The sequence below is a fragment of the Camelina sativa genome, chromosome 5 (assembly GCF_030686135.1).
Source record: "Camelina sativa cultivar CO46 ecotype springtype chromosome 5, ASM3068613v1".
NCBI lineage: Eukaryota > Viridiplantae > Streptophyta > Magnoliopsida > Brassicales > Brassicaceae > Camelina > Camelina sativa.
In genome coordinates, this window is record NC_141884.1 from 32261756 (window position 1) to 32286224 (window position 24469).

The following is a 24469-nucleotide window of genomic DNA, read 5'->3' on the forward strand; positions in this document are numbered from 1 at the left end:
AAAATAAAAATTTTAAAATTAAAATACAAAAACTCATAAAAAATGAATAGAGAAATATTTTCAACATATTAAATAAATATAAAGATATGACATATTGATTATGTGTTATAATAGTTTTTGATGCAAAAATAATTATGAAAAATGGATCTCAAAATAACAGAAATAAAAAATCTATTTTTAGTGAATTATAATATATCTGTGATAAATTATACATAGATTGAAAATGAATGTTTTAATCATCATGGATAATAAGAAAGAAAAAAATAACTACAATTTTATTATTATTTATTTTTTTACAGCCAAAAAGTCTAACATTTGTGACTTTAAAAAATTTGTATGTACAAACTAAAAAAGTGGATAGTTAGACTTTTAAAACTTTTAAAAATAATAAAGCAATAAAAGCACGATTGGTAAAATTTTGGTTTTTAAGACTTTAAATTAATTTTAAAGTCTTAAAATTTAAAGTCTTAAAAGTCTCTCCCAATCAGAGCCTAAGTGTTAGTTCAATTCACATTTGGTCGAATCATAACTCTGTCTAAAAGAAATACGAAAACTTGGATCGTAAGTTGAACTGAAATTTGTGTTGTTCGACCAAGTGTTGTTAATTCGACTGGAAAAATATCAAGGGAAAATCCCAGAGATCACATTTTCAAGTTACATTTGGAAAGAAACTACAATAGCTAAGATAGGTAATGCGTAGTGACCAAAGTATTGCATGTGTATCATTTGGTTTTAGAGTTTTGGATATGTTGAACTTTTTTAGGTAAATTTCTAAGAGACATGAAACACTAGGGTTTCAAGAAATATAGTGGTGCATGTGAAAAAGTTTAAAAAGATTGATTTGGTTACTTATATTAGTAAAAACTTTTTTTGGCAATCATCAGAAAAGAAATCCAAAATTTAGCTTGTTCAAGCTAGAGTAATTATAGGATAGGTGACATAGGGGTAATTGTCATTACTGAATAAAAACAAAACACAAAATTTATCAGTCGTGATTTGGAGTATCGGTAAACGAATCTTTCTAGCTTTTTGGACTTGCGCTTAAGGTACTACGCCTTAGATAAAGATAGGTTAACATGCCGAGTGAAGACATAGAACTCAGTAAAAAGTGATGGTCGAGGAGTTACAAGACAAGCATCTGAAATTGGGCCATTTCTTTAGTGAAGCTGATTACAATGAAGAAATATAAATCCGTTAGGTACTCTTAAATATTATCCATGTTTAAATAATGTTTATTTGTCTTCTTTGAGCACTATAAACGGTTACTTCTTATAAAAAGTATGAAGTTTCCTTTCCCCTTTATAATTGCACTATGAAGATTGAAGGTTGCTTTTTTTTTTTCTATATCTATTTATAGATAACATTATATATGAGTAAAATATAATCCGGAGAACACCGCATCTAAGGCAGTCGCATTGCTCAAACCAGATCATTCATTCCATTGAAGATGATGAGGAAAGGAAGCAAGAAACATCCTCCGATGACTAATTAAAGAAACACATAACAAGTCGGAATTAAGGAGAAATGAGTTATATGGATGATGATGATGGTGAGGAAGAGTGTTTTGTGAGGTAATGTTCTTAAATAGTTGTTTTTGTTATAGTCATTCTTCAACATTGTCTCTTAACTGTTAATCCCCTGGCTAACTAATTAGGTAATTTAGGTGGATCGGAATACCAAAAAAAAAGAAGAAAAATATCCCAAATTAAGCAATAAATCAGAGTAACTATATGATATTTCAATATATTTTTAAATGGTAACAATTTGTTTGTTTCTTAACTGTATTTGGTACATGGCTATGTATATTTTTAGAATCCAGTTGATTATTTCTGTAGTTTAACGTTTCTTATATATGAGACAAATTAAAACAAAGACATGCATGTTCAAGCAACTTGTGATGCAATAAGAGAATAATTGTTGAGGGGAAAGATTGTTATTATACCTACCCCCTCTAAACCCAGAATGGGCAAATCTTTTCTGATTGCAGATCATACAAGTTCTCTAGTCATCAGCCTCGTGTTAATCTTGAACGGAATGTTTATCTCCGCGGCACAACTCAATGGCTTGATGAGCAAGGTAATTTTTTTCTTCTATTTTCATATTTTGAGTAATGATACTACAAGGGGCATATGAAGAATCTTTTTCTTTGTTTTTTCGATAATCCTAGATTCATATCGTACACTTGGGAGCAAAGCAACATGATACCCCTGAGCTGGTTACTAAATCACATTACAAAATTCTTGAACCACTTCTTGGAAGGTATGAATATTACAATGTAGTGAAATATTGAGAATATTTATGAGGGTATACTCATTTTTGGTTTAATGTTTTGTGACGCATATAGCAAAGAAGCTGCCAAGAATTCTATAGTCTACAATTACAAGCATGGTTTTTCCGGCTTTGCAGCAAAACTTACCGCCTCTCAAGCAAAAAACCTTTCAGGTACTTCAATTTTTTTTTTATTCTGTCCATATAAACTCAAAAGAAGAAGCTATGAAAACCACAGTCTGATTTGTTTTGTATCAGTGCATCCCGAGGTTCTTTCTGTTGTACCAAGTCGAGTAATGTGGCCGAAAACAACGAGGACATATGATTACCTAGGACTTTCTCCTACTTCTCCAAAAGGTCTTCTACATGATACCAAGATGGGAAGTGAAGTTATCATTGGAGTCATAGACACAGGGATATGGCCAGAGTCACAGTCTTTCAATGACACAGGTTTAGGACCGATCCCAAAGCGTTGGAAAGGGAAATGTATGTCTGGAGAAGGATTTGACCCCAAAAAACATTGCAACAAAAAACTTATAGGGGCCGAGTTCTTCACTGAAGGTCTTTTGTCTGAGGAGGAATATGATTTCGTTTCAGAAAAAGAGTTTAGGTCCCCAAGAGATGCTAAAGGCCATGGGACACATGTTGCTGCAACTGCTGCTGGTTCTTTTGTGTCTAATGTAAGCTACAAAGGACTAGCTGTAGGAACCGCTAGAGGCGCGGCTCCTCATGCACGTATAGCTGTGTACAAGACGTGTTGGAGACGTGCTGGATGTATTACAGCTGATTTACTCAAAGCAATCGATCACAGCATACGCGACGGGGTTGATGTTATATCCGTTTCAATCGGTAATGAGCCCCCAGCGAGTTTCGATGTCGATAAGGATGACATTGCATTCGGTTCATTCCAAGCCGTGATGAAAGGCATTCCTGTTGTTGCTTCTGCTGGAAACGAAGGACCTGGCGCTCAAACCATTGATAATCTTGCTCCATGGATCATAACCGTCGCTGCAACATCCTTCGACCGTTCTTTCCCTATACCAATCACTCTGGGAAACAATCTAACTGTTCTGGTATGATGCAACTTTTTAATTCTTTCTTTTTTTTTTCATAATTATTATTGGTTATTCAAGACGGTTTAAAACCTAATTAGTCTATCATCTTTTCTGGCCAGAATGTGATTCTTTTTCTTTTTTTCCTCTGACTATTCCAGGCTGAAGGTTTAAACACATTTCCTGAAGTTGGATTTAGTGAGCTTCAGAACGCAATTGAATTGTTGGACACCAATATCGAAGCAGGGGTAACTAAAGGGTCCATCATGCTTGCGTTTACCCCAACCGCTGAGGCGGCAAAAAAAGCACATGACATACTCGAAGCTGGATGTGCTGGTATAATCTATGTACAATCTGCGATTAATCCTATGGTTTGCAGTGGCCTGGGTGTTCCTTGCGCCGTTGTAGATTACGAGTATGGAACTGACATCTTATACTATATCCAGACCTCAGTGTAATAATCTTAAACCAAGTTTCTCTAGTTACATAGCTTTCTTCTCATTATTATTATTATTTTTGTCTCTAACACATGAGAACATTATGATTTTGTAGTTCGCCTAAAGCAAAAATAAGCCCTTCCAAGACACTCATTGGCCAGCCTGTTGCATCTAGGGTGGCTTATTTCTCTTCTAGAGGACCTAACTCAGTTACACCAGCAATTCTCAAGGTTTGCTTAGTAACTGAATATAATTATTTTTCGTTTGTTGTTGTTGCTGATTTTTTTTCCAAACACATTGATCCAAGTGTTCATGAAATTTTGGGACTCTATTGTATGATAATGCAGCCAGATATAGCAGCACCGGGTGTTAATATTCTTTCTGCTGTAACTGGTGTGTATACATTTAAATCGGGAACATCAATGGCAACTCCTGTTGTGTCCGGAATTGTTGGATTACTCAGACAAATACACCCTGACTGGTCTCCAGCTGCCATCCGATCCGCTCTTGTCACAACAGGTTCGTAGTTCTTACTCTAAAAACTATATACCAAAATAAGATATGTTCATCCGGGTTTTGTTCGACTTATCTGATTTCGTTTTTAGAACATAATTAAATTATCTAATGGTTTAGTTTTAGAAAAGTGTTACCAAATAAAAACGGAATTTATTATGGATCAATTTGGTACGGCTTTGATTCGGGTGGGGTTTTAATCAAATATATCTTTTAATTCTGATTTAACAAGACTCAAAACATATTTACTTTCGTTGTTGAAATGAAGCATGGAGGACCGATCCATCTGGAGAGCAAATATTTTCAGAGGGATCAACGCGTAAACTTGCTGACCCGTTCGACTATGGAGGTGGCTTGATCAACCCGGAGAAAGTAGCAAACCCGGGCCTCATCTACGACATGGGCATCAATGACTATGTTCATTACCTTTGTTCTGCGGAATACGATGACGGAGCCATCTCCAAACTAGTTGGTAAACCTATCAAATGCCCTTCTCCACTGCCATCTATGCTCGATTTCAACATGCCTTCCATCATAATCCCAAGTCTCACTAGAGAGGTCACATTGACTAGAACCGTGACAAATGTTGGACCGGCTGATTCGGTTTACAAACCCCTGGTTGAGTCTCCACTTGGTATAGAGCTTGATGTGAATCCCAAGACTCTTGTGTTCGCTTCTAACATTACTAAGAGTACGTTTAATGTGAGAGTGAAAACGAGTCATAGAGTGAACAGTGATTATTATTTTGGGAGCTTGTGTTGGACTGATGGTGTACATAACGTCACTATTCCTGTTGCCGTGCGAACAAAGATCTTGAAGAGCTATGTTTAATCATTTTTTCACTTGTAACTAATATAGGGATTTTATGTTATTTTTTTGGTAATGATTCATATATATTCTACTATTATTTTCGTTAATTCATATATTCTATTCTTCGTTGGATGAATCAGATAATGTGGTTTTCCTATCTCACATATATCTAAACATTTAAAGCCTCGGATCTTTTAGTTCCATATAGTTTCATACTTAATATAGGTTTAGACATGCGATTAATCATATTAAAATCTTAAAATTGTCGGACACCATCATGTATGAATGAATATGTGTATTAAGTATTAACTAATTGTAGAATATACATACTCTATAGAGAATATACTCAATAGAGTATATTCTTCATCAATAGCATTAATTGGACTGTTCAGCCTCCAAACCATTTTTTTTTTATTGGTATGATCAAAACCTTACGATATGATCAAAAGTTGGAACTTATAAGTTGTTTTCCATTGCGTTGGTATATTAACTTGAGCGTTGAGTCTTCGTCATATTGGTGTCACTAGGGACCGTTTCCAATAATAACTTTAACTTCAATCCAAAAAAAAATATTTTATTTTTGTCAGCATTTTATATTTATTATTCAAAAGCTGATGATATTAGGTTTAGGGATATGTAAAACTACATTATAAACAATAATCTTTTACCAAAAAAAAACTAAACCTTGAATATAATTATTACGTTAAAATAAAGAAATAAATGTCTTTTAAAAAACTTAAAAATTATGGTGATCCTAATATTTTGTTTACCCCACTTGTCTTATGAACTAAACTTCCAACTCCCAAGTGACTACGATCGTATTCGTATCTGTTTTTTTTTTTCTTTTTCGATTCACATCGAATTTCCAAAATTAAAATATAATATTTCAATTAGTAAAATATTAAATTCAAAATAAGGACACTTTTCATTAACATCAAACTTTTATAATTATCATTTGATTATAAAACCATATTCCGCGTGATAGATGAATTAATTAAAATAGTTCCCACTTCCCATTATCCATCTTTGGCTTTTAATTTTGTTGTTTTTTGGACTTTTTAAGGACGCACGAGAGAAAGAAGAATCTCAAACTTTAAACGGAAGCAAAGACATACAAAAAAGCGGATGAGATGGCCCTTTCCGACCAAAACGTTTCGCGTCCACTCGTCTCTTCTACTCATTCTCCACGTGTCTGTCTTGTTCGTGTGTACCAGCCATGAGCTTTGCTTTATGGGAAAATGATACCCACACCCACTTTCTCTTAAAGTATTGATACTTACACCCACTTTCTACTTTCCCTATACTTTTTTTATGTCAAATTACAACTTACACCCTCTAACTAAACTAACCTTCTGTTTCTACTTTTTTTTCTTTCTCATCTCTCTCTCTAACTTTTCTCTTTCTTTTCTAATATTTTTTTTCTTTAACATTTATTTTTTATTTTCATTACTAAATTTTAAGTTTAGTGACTTTAGTTGGTGATATACATACTAAATTTTAAGTTTAGTAACTTTAGTTGTTGACAAACAAAAAAAGTTAACCTTATACCCTAAATCTTAAATCCTAACACCACATAGACACTAAATCCATATAAGCCCAAAAACGTAAACCTTATACCCTAAATCTTAAATCCTAAACCCTAAACCATACACATTGAACCCTAAATCCTAAACCATGAATTAAAAATATAGACACATCATCCACATACCTAAACCTAAACTTTTAACCTTAACCCCTAAATCCTATACCTTGAACCTTAGACAATACAACATGAACTCAAAACATAGACATTGAATCTATATACCATCTAAAGTCTAAACCCTAAACTATGGTGATGTTTGAACATGCAACAAACTTGTCAATAAATTTCATCTGGATTGCTTGTCCACGTGGTCAGAGTTTGGTGGATAGGCTTAGAGATTAATAATGACCATGTTTGTTGTGTAGTATGCTTCTAGTGATACTTCTAAGTTCTAATATCTCTAATTCTAGCTTAAAAATAGTACAAAAACATTTGGCTAAAAGACATCTAAGTGGCTAAACTATAGTGATGTTGAACATGCAACAAACTTGTCAATAAATTTCATCTGGATTGCTTGTCCACGTGGTCAGAATTTGGTGGATAGGCTTTGAGATTAATAATGACCATGTTTATTGTGTAGTATGCTTCTAGTGACAGACACTTCTAAGTTCTAATATACCTACTTCTAGCTGAAAAATAGTACAAAAACATTTAGCTAAAAAAAATCTATGTGGCTAATTTATCTTGGACAAATTTCTGCTCATGTAAAGAATGAGCAAGATATTATAAGATAAGTATCCATAACTACTAATCCACATGATTGATATTCAATGTTCTAAATAAATCAATGTTGTTAATTTTTATTTTGTTTATTAACCACTTATGAGTGTATATGTTTCTGGACCAACACAAAATATGAAGCAAGGAGCTCATGGTGTCTATGGATTTAATTGTGTAGATGTTGTATGATGATTCTTTGGTCTGTCTACATTGGTATCCACAAAAAAATATCCACATGATCACATCCATAGCCACCATTCAACTGCTATTCTTCAGCTTAATGTCTAGATATGCTTTGTAAATCCATGGAGACCTATCCATAGTTTTTCTATCCACTAAATTTTGTTTATTTTTTTTTAAAGTGAATAGTTTTGGTTTTAGGTTCAAGGGTTTATGTTCTAGGATTTAAAATTTAGAATTAAAGGGTTTTGTACTTATTTAGTCTATGTTGTGTTATGGATAATATGCTATGGATAAAGATCTAACCAAATTTATGTATGTATATTTTGTATGAATAAACACAAGTAACTATCTATTAACAATACTGCAATTGATTATCCACTTATAATTGAACAAATGTTCAACGACTGATGGATACTGTATAATCTAAAAATTCATAAAAAATATAGCAATATGTATCTTAAAATGTAGAAAATATATAATCATAATATATTTTATATAAATAAATAGAAAATTTGTTTTATGATAACAAATAAATATATTTTACGTTGTTAAAGTGTTAACAACAAAAAAGAAGAGAAAAAGAGAGAAAAGAAGGAAAGAAAGAGGAGAGGGGCAAAATCGTCCAAAATGTGTGGACACATAAGTAAAAAACTTGGAAAAGTATACCATGAGTGGAAAGTGGGTTTTTGTGACACAACTCACACCCAAAGTAGGTTTTCATGACATTTTCCCTTACTTTATTATAACTACATAATGCACCACTTTGACATAAATATATCAATAATTATGAATACAATAAATAACAGTGAAAACTATGGGACATAAAAATTTGTAATCCACATCAACTTAAATTGATGTTTTAGTTTTTTATACAAATTAAAGAAAAGTAAATTAAATCATTTTTATTAATTTTTGTTAGTTTAATAATATTAATTTGACTTTTCTCCTCTCTCTATTGATTATAAATGAAAGTAATACATAATACTGTTATAGAAAATATTAATCTTTCTGGAACATAAAAAACACCTAAAAGATCATTCAATTAGGAACAGAGAAAATATATTTTAGTGTATACACTACATTTTATTATACTCCTAATAATACAATAATAATGTTTGTTTTTATTTATGTCAGATTTTTTTTTTAACTTTCTAGACAAAATTTATGTTTATTTGATACTTTATAACCAGTATTTGTTTTCATCGGTTGAATTAACTTTTGTTATGTATTAAATCATATTTTTCTTAATCTTTTTGGTTTTAACTAGAAAAGCCTTATACAAGGGAACTGATGAAGTAATATTTTAAGGTATTGAATCACATAATACATACACACACACACAATACAATTTTTAAATTTAAGATAACAAGACAATAATAAAGAAATAAAGCTTTATTATCATATCCATGAATGTAAATTATAAAAACAAATTGGCCAAACAAAAAAGGGAAAATGGACCACCTGTGTGTGAACCAGATTTGAAAAGGTTGAATTATAAAATCTTAGTGCTAAAACTTTATCCTTACATTCTATTTGCTCTCCTTATACATATATATGTATGCATATATATAGGTGGTTGCCAAGCTTACCCAACTCTCTCTTCAACTTGCAATAACATTAACTCTCTCAGGACAACGACAAGAGATTGAGAAAGATAGAAAAAATAAACAGAGTATTAATTCCGTTTTATTCATTAACCTAAAGAGTCGTAGAAACAGTATACAGAGTGAGGGAGAGAGGGAAATGGGGAGACAACCATGCTGTGATAAAGTAGGGTTGAAGAAAGGACCATGGACTGCAGAAGAAGACAGGAAGCTCATGAACTTCATCCTCACCAATGGACAATGTTGTTGGAGAGCTGTTCCTAAGCTTGCTGGTCTACTTAGGTGTGGTAAGAGTTGCAGACTTCGTTGGACGAATTATCTCAGACCAGACCTTAAAAGAGGTCTTCTGTCTGATTACGAAGAGAAGATGGTCATTGATCTCCATTCCCAACTCGGAAACAGGTTAAAAAACTTTCTTACTTGAGCTTCAAGTTTCTATATATGCTATGTTTCTGACGTTTCGTTTTTACTTTTGTTGTGTGAAGGTGGTCAAAGATAGCTTCTCATTTGCCGGGAAGAACAGACAACGAAATCAAGAACCATTGGAACACTCACATCAAGAAGAAGTTAAGAAAAATGGGGATCGACCCTCTCACGCATAAACCACTCTCTATCGTCGAACAAGAGGACGAAGAACCCGTCAAGAAGCTGCAGAAAGTTCAAATGCCTTTACAAGAACCAGCCGAGAAGAATTTTGAGGAACCAACTAGTTATTGTCTAACCAAAGAAAGCAACAACACCAAGAACACGTCAAGACTTGAAGAGTCTTTAGATGATGATCAGTTCAATGCGATGAATCTTGAGTATGGTGTCGAAGATGTTCCTCTTATTGATCCAGAGTCTTTAGAGCTTATCTGCAGCAACTCAACAATGTCTTCATCCACGTCCACGCCTTCGAATTCTTCTAATGATTCGAGTTTCTTGAAGGATTTGCAGTTTCCGGATTTCGAGTTGTCCGATTATGGTAATAGTAATAATAATGATGGTGTGGACAACATTATAGAGAACAATATGATGAGCCTGTGGGATGTTGATGACTTTAGCAGTTGGGATTTGCTGCTTTCTTCCACTTTTGGGTTGGTTTGAATTCATTTTAAAGTAAATGGTCTCTTTTGTAAAAAAAATGGAAACTATGGGGGGTGGGGGGTGGGGGGAATGTGAAAGAACGTTTAGAGAAACTTAGAAGAAATAAAAAATTAGATTTATTTTTTAGCGACCAAAAGAGTTGGAGAGAATTGTCTCGTTGGGTCACTTTCTCTTTTTGCTTTGTATTTTGGGTTCCATACTTCCACGTATTCAGGCTCACTATCACTTGAAAAATATTAATAATACACTGTTTTTAGTTTCAGCAATATTAATACTACTCTTTTCAGCTTTGTGGCACTCGTTTGCTCATTTTGAATAGGGCTTCAGTTGATATGAACATGCATATTTTGCGATGTTGGAAAAATTATATTAGGTTTACATGATTAGATTTAGGTGAGAGAAATGAGGTGTAAAAGGTCTTGAAGATTACAGTGCCAACAAAGTTTGGTTTTTTGGGACTTATTATATTTCCACTTTTCATAAGTATAATATGTTTTGGGTTTGCATATAAATTCTATATAATCTTATATGTATTTTGATCATTGTATATTAAAATTTTCCGTTTTCAAAAACTTCCGCACCTATATCCCACATATGATATATGATATGTTTTTTGACCAATGATTCTGTAATAACCTTGAACTTTGGTTTGGGAAAGTCTACTACTGATGCATTAAACTTGGGAAACAAATTAAACAACGAATCTTTTACTTTACCAAGTAAAACACATTATATCTTGGTTTAAATAGTGATATAAAAAAAATCACCTTTTAGACAAATTTCTAGGTGTTGCATAGTAGAACAGTAGTTGAAAAGTCCACCATAGATTACTAAGCTATTTTGTAAAATTCTATTTTCTTTTTGCATGGTTGCCTCTTTCATTATTTAAATAATTAGAATAACAGAACAATGAATATAGATATAAAAATGAATATGACTAAAGAAGGGTTATTGAAGCATTTGTAAAACAAAATTAAATAAATAATAAGGTAGCTCATGGACATCTTTGCCTTTGTCTTCACTTAGAAAAATCTAAATAGGTTGTTTTCGCTTGTAATCTAAAACCGTAGAATACGAGTAAAAGTGACTTCGTTCCAACCACAATTCATATACGTTACATTTGAAGATGTTCCTATCTTCTTTATACGTCTTTTTGTTTCGGTCCTACGTTTTGACTCATAAACGATGCTTTAAAAATTTATACGCATGCACATCTTATTATTCAAATGAAAATGATGGCATTTTTGTATACGGCGTTCTAAGAAAGGTTGAATATAGATTAAGTTTGACAATCAAGCTTATGTACTGCCGTCAGTGAATTTTCAAAGACATTTACCGAGAGATTAAGAATCTAGCAAGACGACTTAATAAGTGTTTCAGAAAACTTATATGAGTTGCACTGAATCAGACTTAGTATTTCTAGTTTTTCACCTTTTTGCCAAAAAAACCAAAGTATAGGTTGTAAAACAAAACTTTTCATTTATATGATATTAATTTGCATTTTAGTAAAAAGATTAAGTTTGACATTTGTGTGACCTTCTATAAATAACAGAACGGTCGAACTAGAAGGATAGACATAGTCATAACTCATAATTTTTGTTAACCCTACACTACATATATGACTGAGCTATTTACGAATAAGCTACCTAGCTAAGTATTCTTAAGTTATTTAGTTTATGAACATAAATATAAGCAGAAAGATTAGCTATGAATTATTAATTAAGCTAAAGTAAAACCTCTATCTTATTTATTACAGTATATGTATTCATATACTGGTGACTATTTGCAAAAAATACGGATGTGATCAATATTATAGATAAGTTGAATAACAACGTTTTTGTAAATTGAAAAAAAAAAACAAGAACTGCCAATGTGTTTTCGAACAATTAGTACATTAAATTCACCGTATTTATTATTGTAAAATGTAGATATGGTGTTTTTTTCACTTTTAAGAATCTCTCAGAATGTACTAGACTTGAAGACACATAACTAATGTTCGTAAGGATTATGAGTGGATGACTCATTATGAATGCGCAATGATAGAAAACTGTAGAAGCCTTTATCGACATCGAATGTATGTGTTGGCAGAAACACACATGCATGTGTACATGTGGATGTGGGTGTATTACTCAGGCTTAGCGTCATGCTGACCTAATAATTTAATTATTTTAGAGTACTAGAGAGTTGAATATGGTGTGTTTGTGTTTGTGTTTGTGTTTTTTTTTTTATATTGAGTCAAAGTTGATGTGATTTATGTATTTCCTTTTCTACCAAGCACTTTGTCCTATAGGAACCGCGTCATCCTAAAACAGTCAAAACTAACTGATAACGTTATAGTTTATAGTGATTTGCATTATTGTGGATATGACTTCTTTTTTAGTTTTGAAGGTGATTTGGTAGATCCTTTTAGTTTTAGTGGACATTTGATACTTGATTACTCTGATAGAAAAGTCACTAAAAATGAGCTTTGAGAATGTTGAAACCTAATTGGTTGAGAGAATTAACAGCAATAAATTTAAGTGATCCAATTGTTCACTTATAATTGGAAAAAAGAAAAAGTTTTTCTTTAAAAAAAATAAAAATAAAAAAGTGATTGGTTGGTAGAAAAAAAGCTACTTAGAGCATGATTACTGGAAATTACTCTCATGGTTTCTCTTGTAATTGGGGCCCAAAAACTTAATAAAAAACTTATTTTTCAGTCGATTAAGAAGAGTATCGATTCTGTGGGAAGGAATTAAGGAACGGCAGTAGCAACGCTACGTGGCTTATTCTGATTCGTTTATGCGTAAATATAAAAGAAATTTTTTTTTTAATCTATTTTCTTCTTTCTTTCTTCCTTGACCCCCTATCTCTCTCTTCTCTGTCGATCCAAACGGCGAATCGAAGCCGATTCATCTAGAGACCGGAAAAATCAATGATTCACCTCGAATCCTTTGATTTTTCTGGCTAAAACTGGAGGCTTGTTGGTCTAAGGAGCTATGGGATGCAATCTTCACTCACAAATTCGGTAAAAAATTTCTCCTTTTCTTCACTCACAGATTCGGTAAAACTGGAGACTTGTTGGTCTAAGGAGCTAAGGAGCTATGGGATGCAATCTGAACTCTCTCAAAGACGGTAAAAGATTTCTCCTTTTCTTCCCCAGAATTTGAAAAATTGATGATTTTGCTTGGTTTTGTAAATCGAGGGTTTTAGTATTCTTCTTACTGATTGTGATCTACCCTTATTCCCATATCAGATTCATGCTTGATTATGATTCGTGATACCAATTTAAAGATTGAAACTTTGGAAATTTGGGTGTACTTGTAGAAGTCTTGTTGTCTTATTAGTTGGGATTGATCTATTTGCACAAAGGTCTCGCCTTTGATTAGTGCTTTTGTATGATTGTTTGTAATGTATGGTGTAAAGCTATGATAACATTAGGTTTGTTCAGTACTTAGACCTCAGCTTTGCTTTTGGTACAGATTTGGAATGGAAACTGATCTATGTAGGCTCCGCAAAAGATTAAACTTATGATCAGCTTCTCGAGAGTGTTCTTGTAGGGCCTGTTAATGTTGGCAACTACCGGTTCGTTTTGCAGGTAACATATGTGTTTGTGTTTACAAGTCGCTGCTTTTGTTGTAATTCACTGTTTCTCAGTACTTTATTTTGTTGGTTGTTTCCTTTGTTGAATTAGGATTCTAGTTTTATGTGATGCAGTAGTGAACTTGTGCGTAGAGAACTTGACCTCTCTGCTAAAGAATTGCAAGTATTTTGCATTCACAACTATTTAAATGTGATCCAGTGTTCTCTCTAAATGATCATATCGCATGTTTGGATATAATAAACAGACTATGATTAATTCTAATTGCAGGGTCTTGATGGTTCATGGATCCGCGGATGAGGTTATACCCCTGGAAGATGCCAAGGAGTTTGCAAAGATCATACCCAACCACAAGCTGGAGATTGTGGAAGGAGCTGATCATTGTTATACCAAACATCTAAGTCAACTAGGTACAACAGTTTTGGAGTTCATAAAGACAGTCATTGTGACCAACTAGTTTTTTTTCCCTTCCCTTTAAAGTAATGTTCATGATGCGTAATACATTTTCCACACTGAGTCCGCAGTTTTTGGGTTTAAGAATAATGGTAACCAAAATACATTTTCCATATTATTATTTAAATGCATGAGTAACATTTTTTGGATTCTTTAGTAATAGGGTGATTTTGCTTAAGTTCTCTTAGAGTTGTTTTGATTAATTTAGTATTAATTATATAATTATTTAATATGAGAGTAACTTAGAGAGTACCTACCACTAATGATGGTCTTAGGAGTCTGTTTTGTGTGGAATGAGAGAGCTCGGCCCGTACGTTAATTATGAAATGAGAAGACTCTTGTGCATTCTCTTAGTTCTTTTGATTTCATATTTTTGTACATAAAGGATATAGTAATTCTTTAGATGTACAGCTTTTGATGTTTAGGATCTTATTAGGGGTATAATACGACTACAAAAAATCAACAAAAAAATTAAGAAATAACCAATAAAAAAAACATCAACAAAATGTGGTGTGTTGTATAAGGACTATTATTATGACTGTCTACGTTTTGGTAAACTGGCTTGTGATAAATACTATTATTATGACTGTCTACGTTTGATTTGTTTTGATGTTCTCACAGTTTTTTTCATAAGACTTCGCAATTAGTATTCTGGATTTTTTTTTCTTTTAAGAAATTAGTATTCTGGATTAGTTAGAATTTTTCTTCCTTTTGTTTGTCTACATTTGCTAGAACTAAAGGTTGTCTCATATAGTATTGGATCACTAACTCTCAAATCACTATAATTGTTACAAATCAAAGTCTTGTTTTATTAAATCGAATAACTCTCACATCTAAAAAAATTCATTCATCATGATTTGCATTGCCATTCGTGACCATTATAACTTTTATAAATTTAATTTAATAAAAGAATTGTTATATATATATATATTCTCATCATGAATATTCTAGCTATCAATCAATTGTTGGCACGCGTTTATTTTAACATTGAAATTTCTCTCTGTATATTATTGTGAGCCGTTGTGTCACTTTATCTCCAAATGTTGATAAATATGACAATTATAGTTATTTAGAAACTATAAATTAATCAATTCAAAAGGTTGAACTAAGGTTCCAAAAAAGGGACACATGTCATGGAATGTGCTATAGCCTATATATCTATATAGAAATACAATATTCCATAAGTACCACTAAAGGCACTTTTTTCTTTCCACCGAACTCTAAACAGCAACGTCAATCTTGTCTGAAAGGTTTTTTTTTTAATATAGTTAGGAAGTTTCAGATTTTCGATAATATTTGTGACGGGTTCACAAACGCAAATAATCTTCATCCCGTCTTTACATGTAACACATCTTTCAACTAATATTGAGCCAATTAACCATGAACAATGGCACACTTGGTTCTTGTCTAGTGTTATCTCCAAATTTGTTAGTTTTAATGTTTTTATTATCATTGGCCAGGAAGAGAAAAAGAAAGGAAAAAAATAAATAAAAGAAATATAGACAAAGCGCCGTATTCTTATATTGTCATGGTCGGTGCATGCTTTACTATTCGAATTCGACGAACTATACTAAACAAGATAAGAGTTCATGTGTTGTTAGTGTTAAGGTCGGTTCCCACGATTTACTATGCAGAGAAATAGTACCAGAACTAAAGTTCGATTTGTACATATATTTCCACTACATATATATGCAATGCCAGTGAATTAACATGATGAACTGAAAGTATATATGTACTTGTACAAGAAAACTTTGAAATAAGAATTAACATACCTTTAACCAAAAAAATAAGAATTAACATACATATATTTATAGTCAACTAACGTAAAGTTACACATATATTAAAGTTACACATATTTAAGAATTAACCAACTTTTCTACTAGTACTTATAACATACATATATTTATAGTCAACTAACGTAAAGTTACACATATATGCTAATATAAATAGTCAATGGCATATATTATTGGTACGTATGATCCGTTTGTTTCACATAGCTCTTAATCCACTATCAAAATATAGGACCCATAGTTTAACGTCGAATTGTTATTGGTTAATCGAATATCGTAATGGTGTGTTTGTGTACGTACGTTGGTAATTAAGTTGTACATGGTGAATAATTAAGGAAGTGTAGATAGGTGGAGAGACATAACTGGATGGGGCAGGCAGATAATGATGATAATGTCTTCCATAATGGCCCATCCAATATCTTTTTATCGTGACACATGATATCCTCTCACCCATATTCATTGAATATGTATTTAAATTATTATCTTAAACAAAAATATTATTGAGTAATACAATAAATCAAAAATATATAACACAATATAAATATGTCACATAAAAATTGTGTATCAAAAATACAATACATTTCACATACTCTTATAAACCTCGCATATACTAAGCGCATATATATCAATAAAGTTTATGAGAAAATGTATCATTATTAACCTCAGAATAGATATATAGTTTTTATTGAGATGGGTGAAATAGTAAAAAGATCACCACCAAATAAATAACAAACAATCACTAAACGAATTTGTCAAAATAAAATACAAAATTTAATCATTTAAACACGGCGGTAGGATATATTTTTTTTCTTTTTTTGGACAACAAGATGCTTTCATTCAATAAATCAAAACAAATACAAAGGGAGAGATTCAAAGATCTTAAAGTTTAGATTGAAACAAAGATTACATAGAAGGGCATTCCCCAATGCCATAAAATAGTAGATAGATAAAACCGAGCTGGAGTCCATGAGAGCTATGAAACAGTCACTAAGAAGCGGCTTGGAACATGTGAGATCACAATAGTTCGATTGATCATCCTCGAGAAAATCGGTGGATGACAAGATAGTCACGGTCGATAGACAAAGTGACGTTAAGAGCAAATCCATAGCCAGTAAACTCACCGGAGCAAGGGGCACTACCAAGAGCACCACATTGGCAAGAATTCGGTAGATCAAGGTTTGGTGGTCAAGGGTAGAGTGCTTTAACATCCAAAGCGGAGGGTCAGGAGCAAACTGGTGACAGCAGGCATAACTTCGATAATAAACAATCCGAGTGGTGAAGATGGTGCTGAAGAAAGTTTGCTTGAAGTCGTCGGATGCAAGAGTGGAATAACAGGGCATAAGACCATAAGAGTTCAAGGTTTTAACATCAGACCATACAAGTGGGACAAGATCCAAGACTAGCCAAGGATAACAGTCAAACCGTAACAATACAAGTGGGTTCTCTCTCACTTGGTGCCCCTTACCAAGGAGATTAAGAACACCACACAAAGCATGTAGACGGTTTAACATTTGTAGATGAGGTTTAGGCTTGGTCTGGTGGGTTGATAATACCACCCAAATGGTGCAGGTGAAGGGATGATGTTGAGAACTAGAAACGCTAGTTAGCATAGGAATAAGCGGGTTGTGGTTCTTCCAGTTAACAATCGAATTCACGACTTGAGCAGAGACCAGGGATCTCCCATATTCTATGTTACTACTAATCATTCTAGTTAAATGGATTCTCAGATGCAGTCTTCGGACATCGAGTTCAACCAAGGAAACTAAGAAATGATTAATAGTTATCATAGGGATAGAAAGAGTAGACCTGGGGTATTGGAAGATGGGTAAGACCGTTTGGGATTGTTGCAATCCGTATGCAAGTCCTGAGCTCATCCGCAGAGATCCAAAGGACTTTGGGAATGGCCAGGGGAGTTGCCATGGGTCTACCAAGCTCGTACTGTGATAGATCTTAGATAGGGGAGTCCACAGGCGGAGGTAAGTCGCATCTCGGGAAGATTCCTTGCCAACCATCAACTCGGAAGCCGTGGAGGGAAAGGGAGCTTCAGGGGCGAAGCACGATCCGGATCGGGAAAGATAGAGACACAGGGACTTTTGGGCCGTCGACGGTAAGGCTGGGCGAGAGTAGGTGAGGATAGGGTTCGCCGAAACCCAGATCCTGCTGTAGCGGCACAAAGACAAGCCTTCGTCTAGATCTAGGGTGGTTGAAAAGGTTTGGTCGGGACACAAAGGAACAGAACAAAAGGGGAAAAAAGAAAGCAGAGAGAAACTAAGGGGATAGAAGAGGTAGAAAACGAGCGGAGGGACAGAGAGATCCCGACGCCGGCGAGCCGGAGCTCTACCGGCGTCGGAAAGAGATGAAAAGGGAGGCGCCTCGGTTATCGTGCCTGAGAGAGAAAATTAGGGCGAACTAAGTTTACCTCACGATCCTTAAATTAAAATAAATCATGAAAATATTAATTATGGCGGCAGGATATATTTGATCCACAATTTCATGACACATAACATAAGTTTAGTTTGCTTTATTAAAAAACATCTTTAATGATTCGGATTTTGTCAAAATGTTATACTAATCCAGACCCCCACATTAGAACTAGGTTGCATGATACTTGCCTCTGTCTCCATAGATATTGAGTTTGTTACCTTTATACTCGTGAATGGAAGATTTGTAATAGAAGACAGTGACTATTCTTAATCGAACAATATAATGTATCATCGTATTGAGACAAAGTGCTCGAAGTTAGTTACTAATACTATTACAAAGTCTCCTGATGAGTGATGAGTAGTCTTCTTTCTCCAACCTTTATGAAAAGTTTGGCTTGCTTTGAGCTTATTTTCATAATCTAAAACAATTCTAAGATAGGCTGGTTAACGCGCTTCTAATTTGAGAATTTTTTACGTTTTCTTTGTAAACTTGTTCGATTTGATAACCAACGGAAGAATTTTCTTAATATATATAGCTGATAAAAAAAAATGTCATATGGCTCAAGGAAAAGGTTTAACATAATGGACCTTGAAAACTGATGCTCCAAACAGAGCGGCCCAAGCTATTCTCTATCCATGGGACAATAGGTGCATAATCCCCATAGTCCAGAAGAAGGATCAAAACACAGTTTTGCATCTTTTTAGTTTTCGGCGAACACTGCCCATGTGTTGCTGCTGCTTGTTTGTGGATAAAACCAAAGATAACATTCACACAGAACAACAACCAAAACAGTCATCTCAAGTATATTCATAGTTTGGTACATAGGCTCAAACTTGTTTTGTTAATAAACCAAACCGTGACCAGTGAAACATTTTGTATTTGATGAAGATTAATTTTGGGAAATGATAGGAGGTCTGATAAAAACAAATGTTTCAAAAGACAACAACTCAATGACTAAAAACAGAAAGGGTAGCTCCAGAGATCAACACTCAACATAGATCTTATTAAAACAACACATGAAACGCTGTGCTTATCTCCTTAGGCCTTGGCAGTTTCACCCTCGGTTTCCCAGAAAGCCGTTTTCTTTCCGGTTTTCGATACTGTCTGCAAAACAGCGTCCGGCTGCACGTTGCCTTTCACCGTCACTTTCTGCTCCTTTATATCCACATCAAACGACTCCACGCCTGAAAAAATGAAACACAAATTGAAGAGATGATGAACATGCTTTTGAAATCCAAGCAAAAGACTGTAAACATTGCAGATTACGCGAGATTGACAATCTCAAAATGCTTTAAAGTGAGATTGGTTTTAAAGCATTTTGAGTCACACCATAACATCAATTAGCCAAAGAGGGAAAAAAAAAAACTAACCTTCCATTTTCCCAAGGACTCTTTTCACAGCTCCAACACATCCCTCACATGTCATAGCCACTCTGAGAACAACGGTCTAAAAAAACAAAACATAACTAACACACAGCTTAACACTTATGTACAACATAGATCAAACGAACAAGATAGAACCTTTCAAACGGCTCTAGCCTACACAAGAATCAGATTCAGCTAATAAAAGTGAACCTACCCTTTGAAACACAGAATTCATATCTCAAAACCAAACACAAGACACCACACCCCTTTTGTTCAGATTCAAGATCTGTGTTCATGATCATATCTGTGTTCCTGACTAGTATTTTACCCAATCAAGGTATCAAGTCTAGTCAATTCAATAGATATGATGCAACCACAGATCATTGTTACAGCAAAATACTCACAAATCATATCTAGATCGATCGAACAGAGAAAGAATCCAAATAAGATCAGACCCTCGATTGTAAAATATGAAACCCTAATCGAATCACGATAAAGGAACAATCTTTATAACAACCCAGATCATGAATCTAGAATTTCAAAGAAAGAGCGACTGAAATTACCTGAGACATAGCTTTCGATTCAACCACAGTGAAGGCTTGTATTGTAAGTGAGAGAGAGAGAGATAAAAATGAGCTTTTTAAAACTAGTATCAATGATTTGTTATATATTAATTAATTATTTAAAATAATAAAAATAATCCTTAAGGACAAGGAGATCATGAAAGAGAGGGTTCGAATCGTAACATCGGATTTAGTTGTGCGGGATGAATGATTTGATAATGCGGTACGGTTCAACTGCGGTACGTGTGAGACAAACAAGGGCGGAGGCAGTAAGGTTGGAGGGGGGTCAGCTGACCCCATTAAAAAAAAATTTGGTATGTTTTTAGGTATAAATAACAAAATGACCCCTCTTAATTTTGTATTTTGACCCCTTTAAATTTAAAATTTTAATCTTGACCCTTACAAATTTTGCATTTTGACCATATTAAAATAAAATTTGTATTTTGATCCTCCAAAGAATAGCATTTTTATTCCATAGAAAGAAAAATTTTCATTTTTAATCCCTTAAATTTTACATTTTTTACCCTATTAAAAAAAAAAATTTCTCCTGACCCCTCTAAACTTTGGTTCTGGCTCCGCCACTGGGGACAAATATATTTACGGGACAAGTACGGTTAATACTGAATAAGCAGTACAAAATAATATTTGATTGGTGAAAAACTAGTTGCGGTGCGGACTTCATATTATTTTGTTAATAATTAGTATAATTAATATGTTTTAATTTGTTTTATAATAATAAATAAACATTTTTATGTATTTACAAACTTTAAAATAGCTACAAATAGCAAAATATATATTATAGATATAAATCTAAACAAATATATTATAATTTTAATTGATTATTATTGATTTAAATGTTAATGAACTAACATTTTGATCTATTATATATGAACTTTAAAAACCAAAATGTAGTTTGAATTAACCAAGTAAAATTTATTTAGTCAAATAGTGAAGAAATACATCTAATTTTTAAAAAACATTGTTGTAATGAAAACTATAGTTTATTTATAAATTTGTATTGAAAGTTTTTTATTTTATGTTATATAAAATAAAATTTAAATCATACATATATATTTATTACTAAATCAATTAACAAGTGTAATCATAAAAATGTACAAGATAATAAGAAAAATCTGTTATAGAACTCTTTGATTTACAAATCCATTCATAAAGTAAATCTTTGATTCCAAATTGCTTATCTATCAAATAATTTTATAATTATGTAATGAGTTTTTAAAAATCAATATTTGAATTATAAATATATTTTTTTTGTATAGAAAACTTACCAAAAAGAAAGAAACTAAAAAATAATAGTGAGAGAGAGAAATTTGTTTTCTTCCTTTACAAATGTGTATATATATATATAGACATTTATATTAATAATAAAAAAGAAGTGTATTATCCAGTGTGCGGTTTTTACAAAAACCGCTGGGTAAATACTAGTTTGGTTTTAAAAAGCGGTCCATGCCTTTATCCACCAGTTAATTCTGCAAATTTTTTTTTTTTTTTTTTGAAAAGCGCCCCAAAATGTAGAAATTGTGTTGAATGGTGACAAAATGTAGAAAAGCGTTATTGATAAAAAATGAAAACCGTACCACTTTTACCTTCTCCATTCAAGACCAGAGTTTAAAAATATCCATCTGAGTAGTTCGGTTCAACGTGAAGTTGAAGCAGAGGAGGTTAATGTAACATCCGTGAACCGGAATCTCGGTTTGGGAGTTGCATTGGTCGATGCAGATGGTGCATCGGTCGATGCATGTTCAATTCTGTGCGTTTTGACTTAAGTCAAATGCTGCGTTTTGGGTTAAGGAAAACCCTTAGATGCGAGTTTTGTCTCATTCGTGGTTGTGTGGCCGTTTTTGAGAAAAGGGAAAGAGAGAAAAGTCGTTCTTGAGTGTTCTTGAGAATTCTGGGAGATTGGAGGCGTTCCTGTAGAGATCTGTAGCTGGGATCGTTGTAGGAGCTTCCTAGAGGTTTGTTCTTGTTTGTTTAAGGTTCAGATTCTTCTGTGGCAAAGGTAAGTGCATGACCATGGCTTATCTAAGCTAGAGGATTCTTTAATCTGCTTGTTGTGTGATGTTAGGCTTGTTAGTTCGATGCTATGGACGTTAGGAAGCTTTCTTGTGGCTTGGGATCTAGTTTTGTGGTTGTAGGAACGAAGATCCAGCGAGAATCTTGGGGAAATCACGGTGCTCGACGTTGCGTCGATCGATGCATATCTTGCGTCGGTCGATGCAAGTGCGAGGACGGCGCGTAACACTCTAGGGTTTTCGTGTTACGTCGAGCATGCGTCGGTCGATGCAGATTGGGTATCGGTCGATGCAAGTTACACTTGCATCGGTCGATGCAGCTTCTGTGTCGATCGATGCTTCCCCATTTGGTATCGGTCGATGCATGTGTGGCGTCGGTCGATGCTGAGTCCTGGTTTGTTATTTGTCGTTTGTTGATTGTTGTGTGTTGGTTATTGATACTCTATTGCTTGTGTGTATAGCCCAGTAGATGGGAGGATTGCCTTACTGAGTGTTTATAAAATACTCATACATTGCAATATGTGTTTGTGGTGCAAGTAAAGGCAAAGTATGATCGTGGAATCAAGGCAATGAAGAGGAGGATGTTCTAGGGAATCGGTTTTATGTTGTCTGGCATTGCTAGGTTGCTAAAGTTGGGTCATTTAGAACATTGCTAGGTTGCTGGTTCTATGATTCCTGTTGTTTTGGATATTGATTATGTTGGAATATGGTTATATTTTATTATTGGATTATTATTGAATATTGGTTGGTTATTTCCGCTATTGAATGTGTTTGTGGTTAGGTGGCTAGTGGGTATGGGACCACTAGCTGTAGTTTATTTTATTATATTATATTTATTATTTATTATTTTAAAAAAAAAAGGTCAGTCGTTTCATTTTGGTATCAGAGCAAAATGAAGAAGAAGAAGGATGCGAGTTTCAGGTTGTGCATTGATTATCGGGGTTTGAACCGGGTCACTGTGAAGAACAAGTATCCTCTTCCTAGGATTGATGAGTTGCTGGATCAGTTGAGGGGTGCTACTTGGTTCTCTAAGGTAGACCTGGCGTCGGGTTATCATCAGATACCGATAGATGAGGCAGATGTGAGGAAGACTGCTTTCAGGACTAGGTATGGGCATTATGAGTTTGTGGTGATGCCTTTCTGGTTGACTAACGCGCAAGCAGCGTTTATGAGATTGATGAACAGTGTGTTTCAGGAGTTTCTGGATGTGTCTGTCATCATTTTCATTGACGATATCCTTGTTTATTCTAAGAGTCCTAAGGAGCATGCAGTGCATTTGAGGGCAGTTATGGAGAAGCTGCGGGAGCAGAAGTTGTTTGCTAAGTTGAGCAAGTGCAGTTTTTGGCAGCGTGAGATGGGCTTTCTGGGTCACATTGTTTCTGTTGAGGGGGTTTCAGTAGATCCAGAGAAGATTCAGGCTATCAGGGATTGGCCTAGACCGCAGAATGCCACAGAGATCAGGAGTTTTCTTGGATTGGCAGGTTACTACAGGAGGTTTGTGCAGGGGTTTGCAAGCAGAGCACGTCCTATGACTAAGTTGACAGGGAAGGATGTTCCTTTTGTCTGGTCAGAAGAGTGTGAGGAAGACTTTGCAAGCCTGAAGGAGATGTTGACTACTGCGCCAGTGTTGGCTTTGCCTGAGCAGGGAGAACCCTATGTGGTTTATACAGATGCATCTAGAGTTGGTTTGGATTGTGTTCTGATGCAGCATGGGAAGGTGATTGCCTATGCTTCGCGGCAGTTACAGGTGCATGAAGGCAACTATCCTACTCATGATTTGGAGATGGGTGCTGTAGTTTTTGCCCTGAAGATTTGGAGATCTTATCTTTATGGTGCAAAGGTACATGTGTTTACAGATCATAAGAGCCTAAAGTATATATTCACTCAGCCTTAGCTGAATTTGAGACAGAGGCGATGGATGGAGCTTGTGGCGGATTATGATTTGGAGATAGCCTATCATCCTGGTAAGGCTAACACGGTTGTAGATGCACTGAGTCGGAAGAGGGTAGC

At 34.1% G+C, this 24469-nt stretch overlaps 3 protein-coding genes and 1 long non-coding RNA gene across 5 annotated transcripts; 3 read left to right on the plus strand and 1 right to left on the minus strand.

The window, feature by feature from the left end:
* The first annotated feature begins 1353 nt into the window (after positions 1–1353).
* LOC147944597 (subtilisin-like protease SBT3.17) lies at positions 1354–5237 on the plus strand. Of its 2 annotated transcripts, XM_087452796.1 has the most exons (9): positions 1354–1571; positions 1988–2076; positions 2168–2259; positions 2345–2442; positions 2527–3341; positions 3482–3774; positions 3873–3987; positions 4105–4276; positions 4539–5237. In XM_087452796.1, exons 2-9 carry the CDS (start codon positions 2035–2037, stop codon positions 5099–5101), a joined length of 2190 nt encoding a protein of 729 aa, XP_087308922.1. In that variant the 5' UTR covers positions 1354–1571; positions 1988–2034; the 3' UTR covers positions 5102–5237. The 2 variants fall into 2 exon arrangements, with proteins under 2 accessions (XP_087308922.1, XP_087308921.1); XM_087452795.1 differs by lacking the exon at positions 1354–1571 and having other exon boundaries at positions 1880–2076.
* A 3852-nt stretch (positions 5238–9089) lies between these two features.
* On the plus strand, positions 9090–10521 carry LOC147944598 (transcription factor MYB20-like). The gene is made up of 2 exons (XM_087450988.1): positions 9090–9571; positions 9655–10521. Exons 1-2 carry the CDS (start codon positions 9309–9311, stop codon positions 10253–10255), a joined length of 864 nt encoding a protein of 287 aa, XP_087307114.1. The 5' UTR covers positions 9090–9308; the 3' UTR covers positions 10256–10521.
* A 2349-nt stretch (positions 10522–12870) lies between these two features.
* Positions 12871–14437, plus strand: LOC147944599 (uncharacterized). The gene is made up of 3 exons (XR_015558547.1): positions 12871–13369; positions 13717–13832; positions 14106–14437. It is a non-coding gene; the product is annotated as an uncharacterized LOC147944599 (long non-coding RNA).
* Positions 14438–19359: 4922 nt separating this feature from the next.
* Positions 19360–20707, minus strand: LOC147944600 (copper transport protein ATX1). Its single transcript, XM_087450989.1, has 3 exons — positions 20430–20707; positions 19873–19948; positions 19360–19686 (listed from the first exon to the last, which is right to left on the minus strand). The coding sequence occupies exons 1-3, from the start codon at positions 20436–20438 to the stop codon at positions 19541–19543; spliced, it is 231 nt and encodes a 76-aa protein (XP_087307115.1). The 5' UTR covers positions 20439–20707; the 3' UTR covers positions 19360–19540.
* Between the last annotated feature and the right edge of the window lie 3762 nt (positions 20708–24469).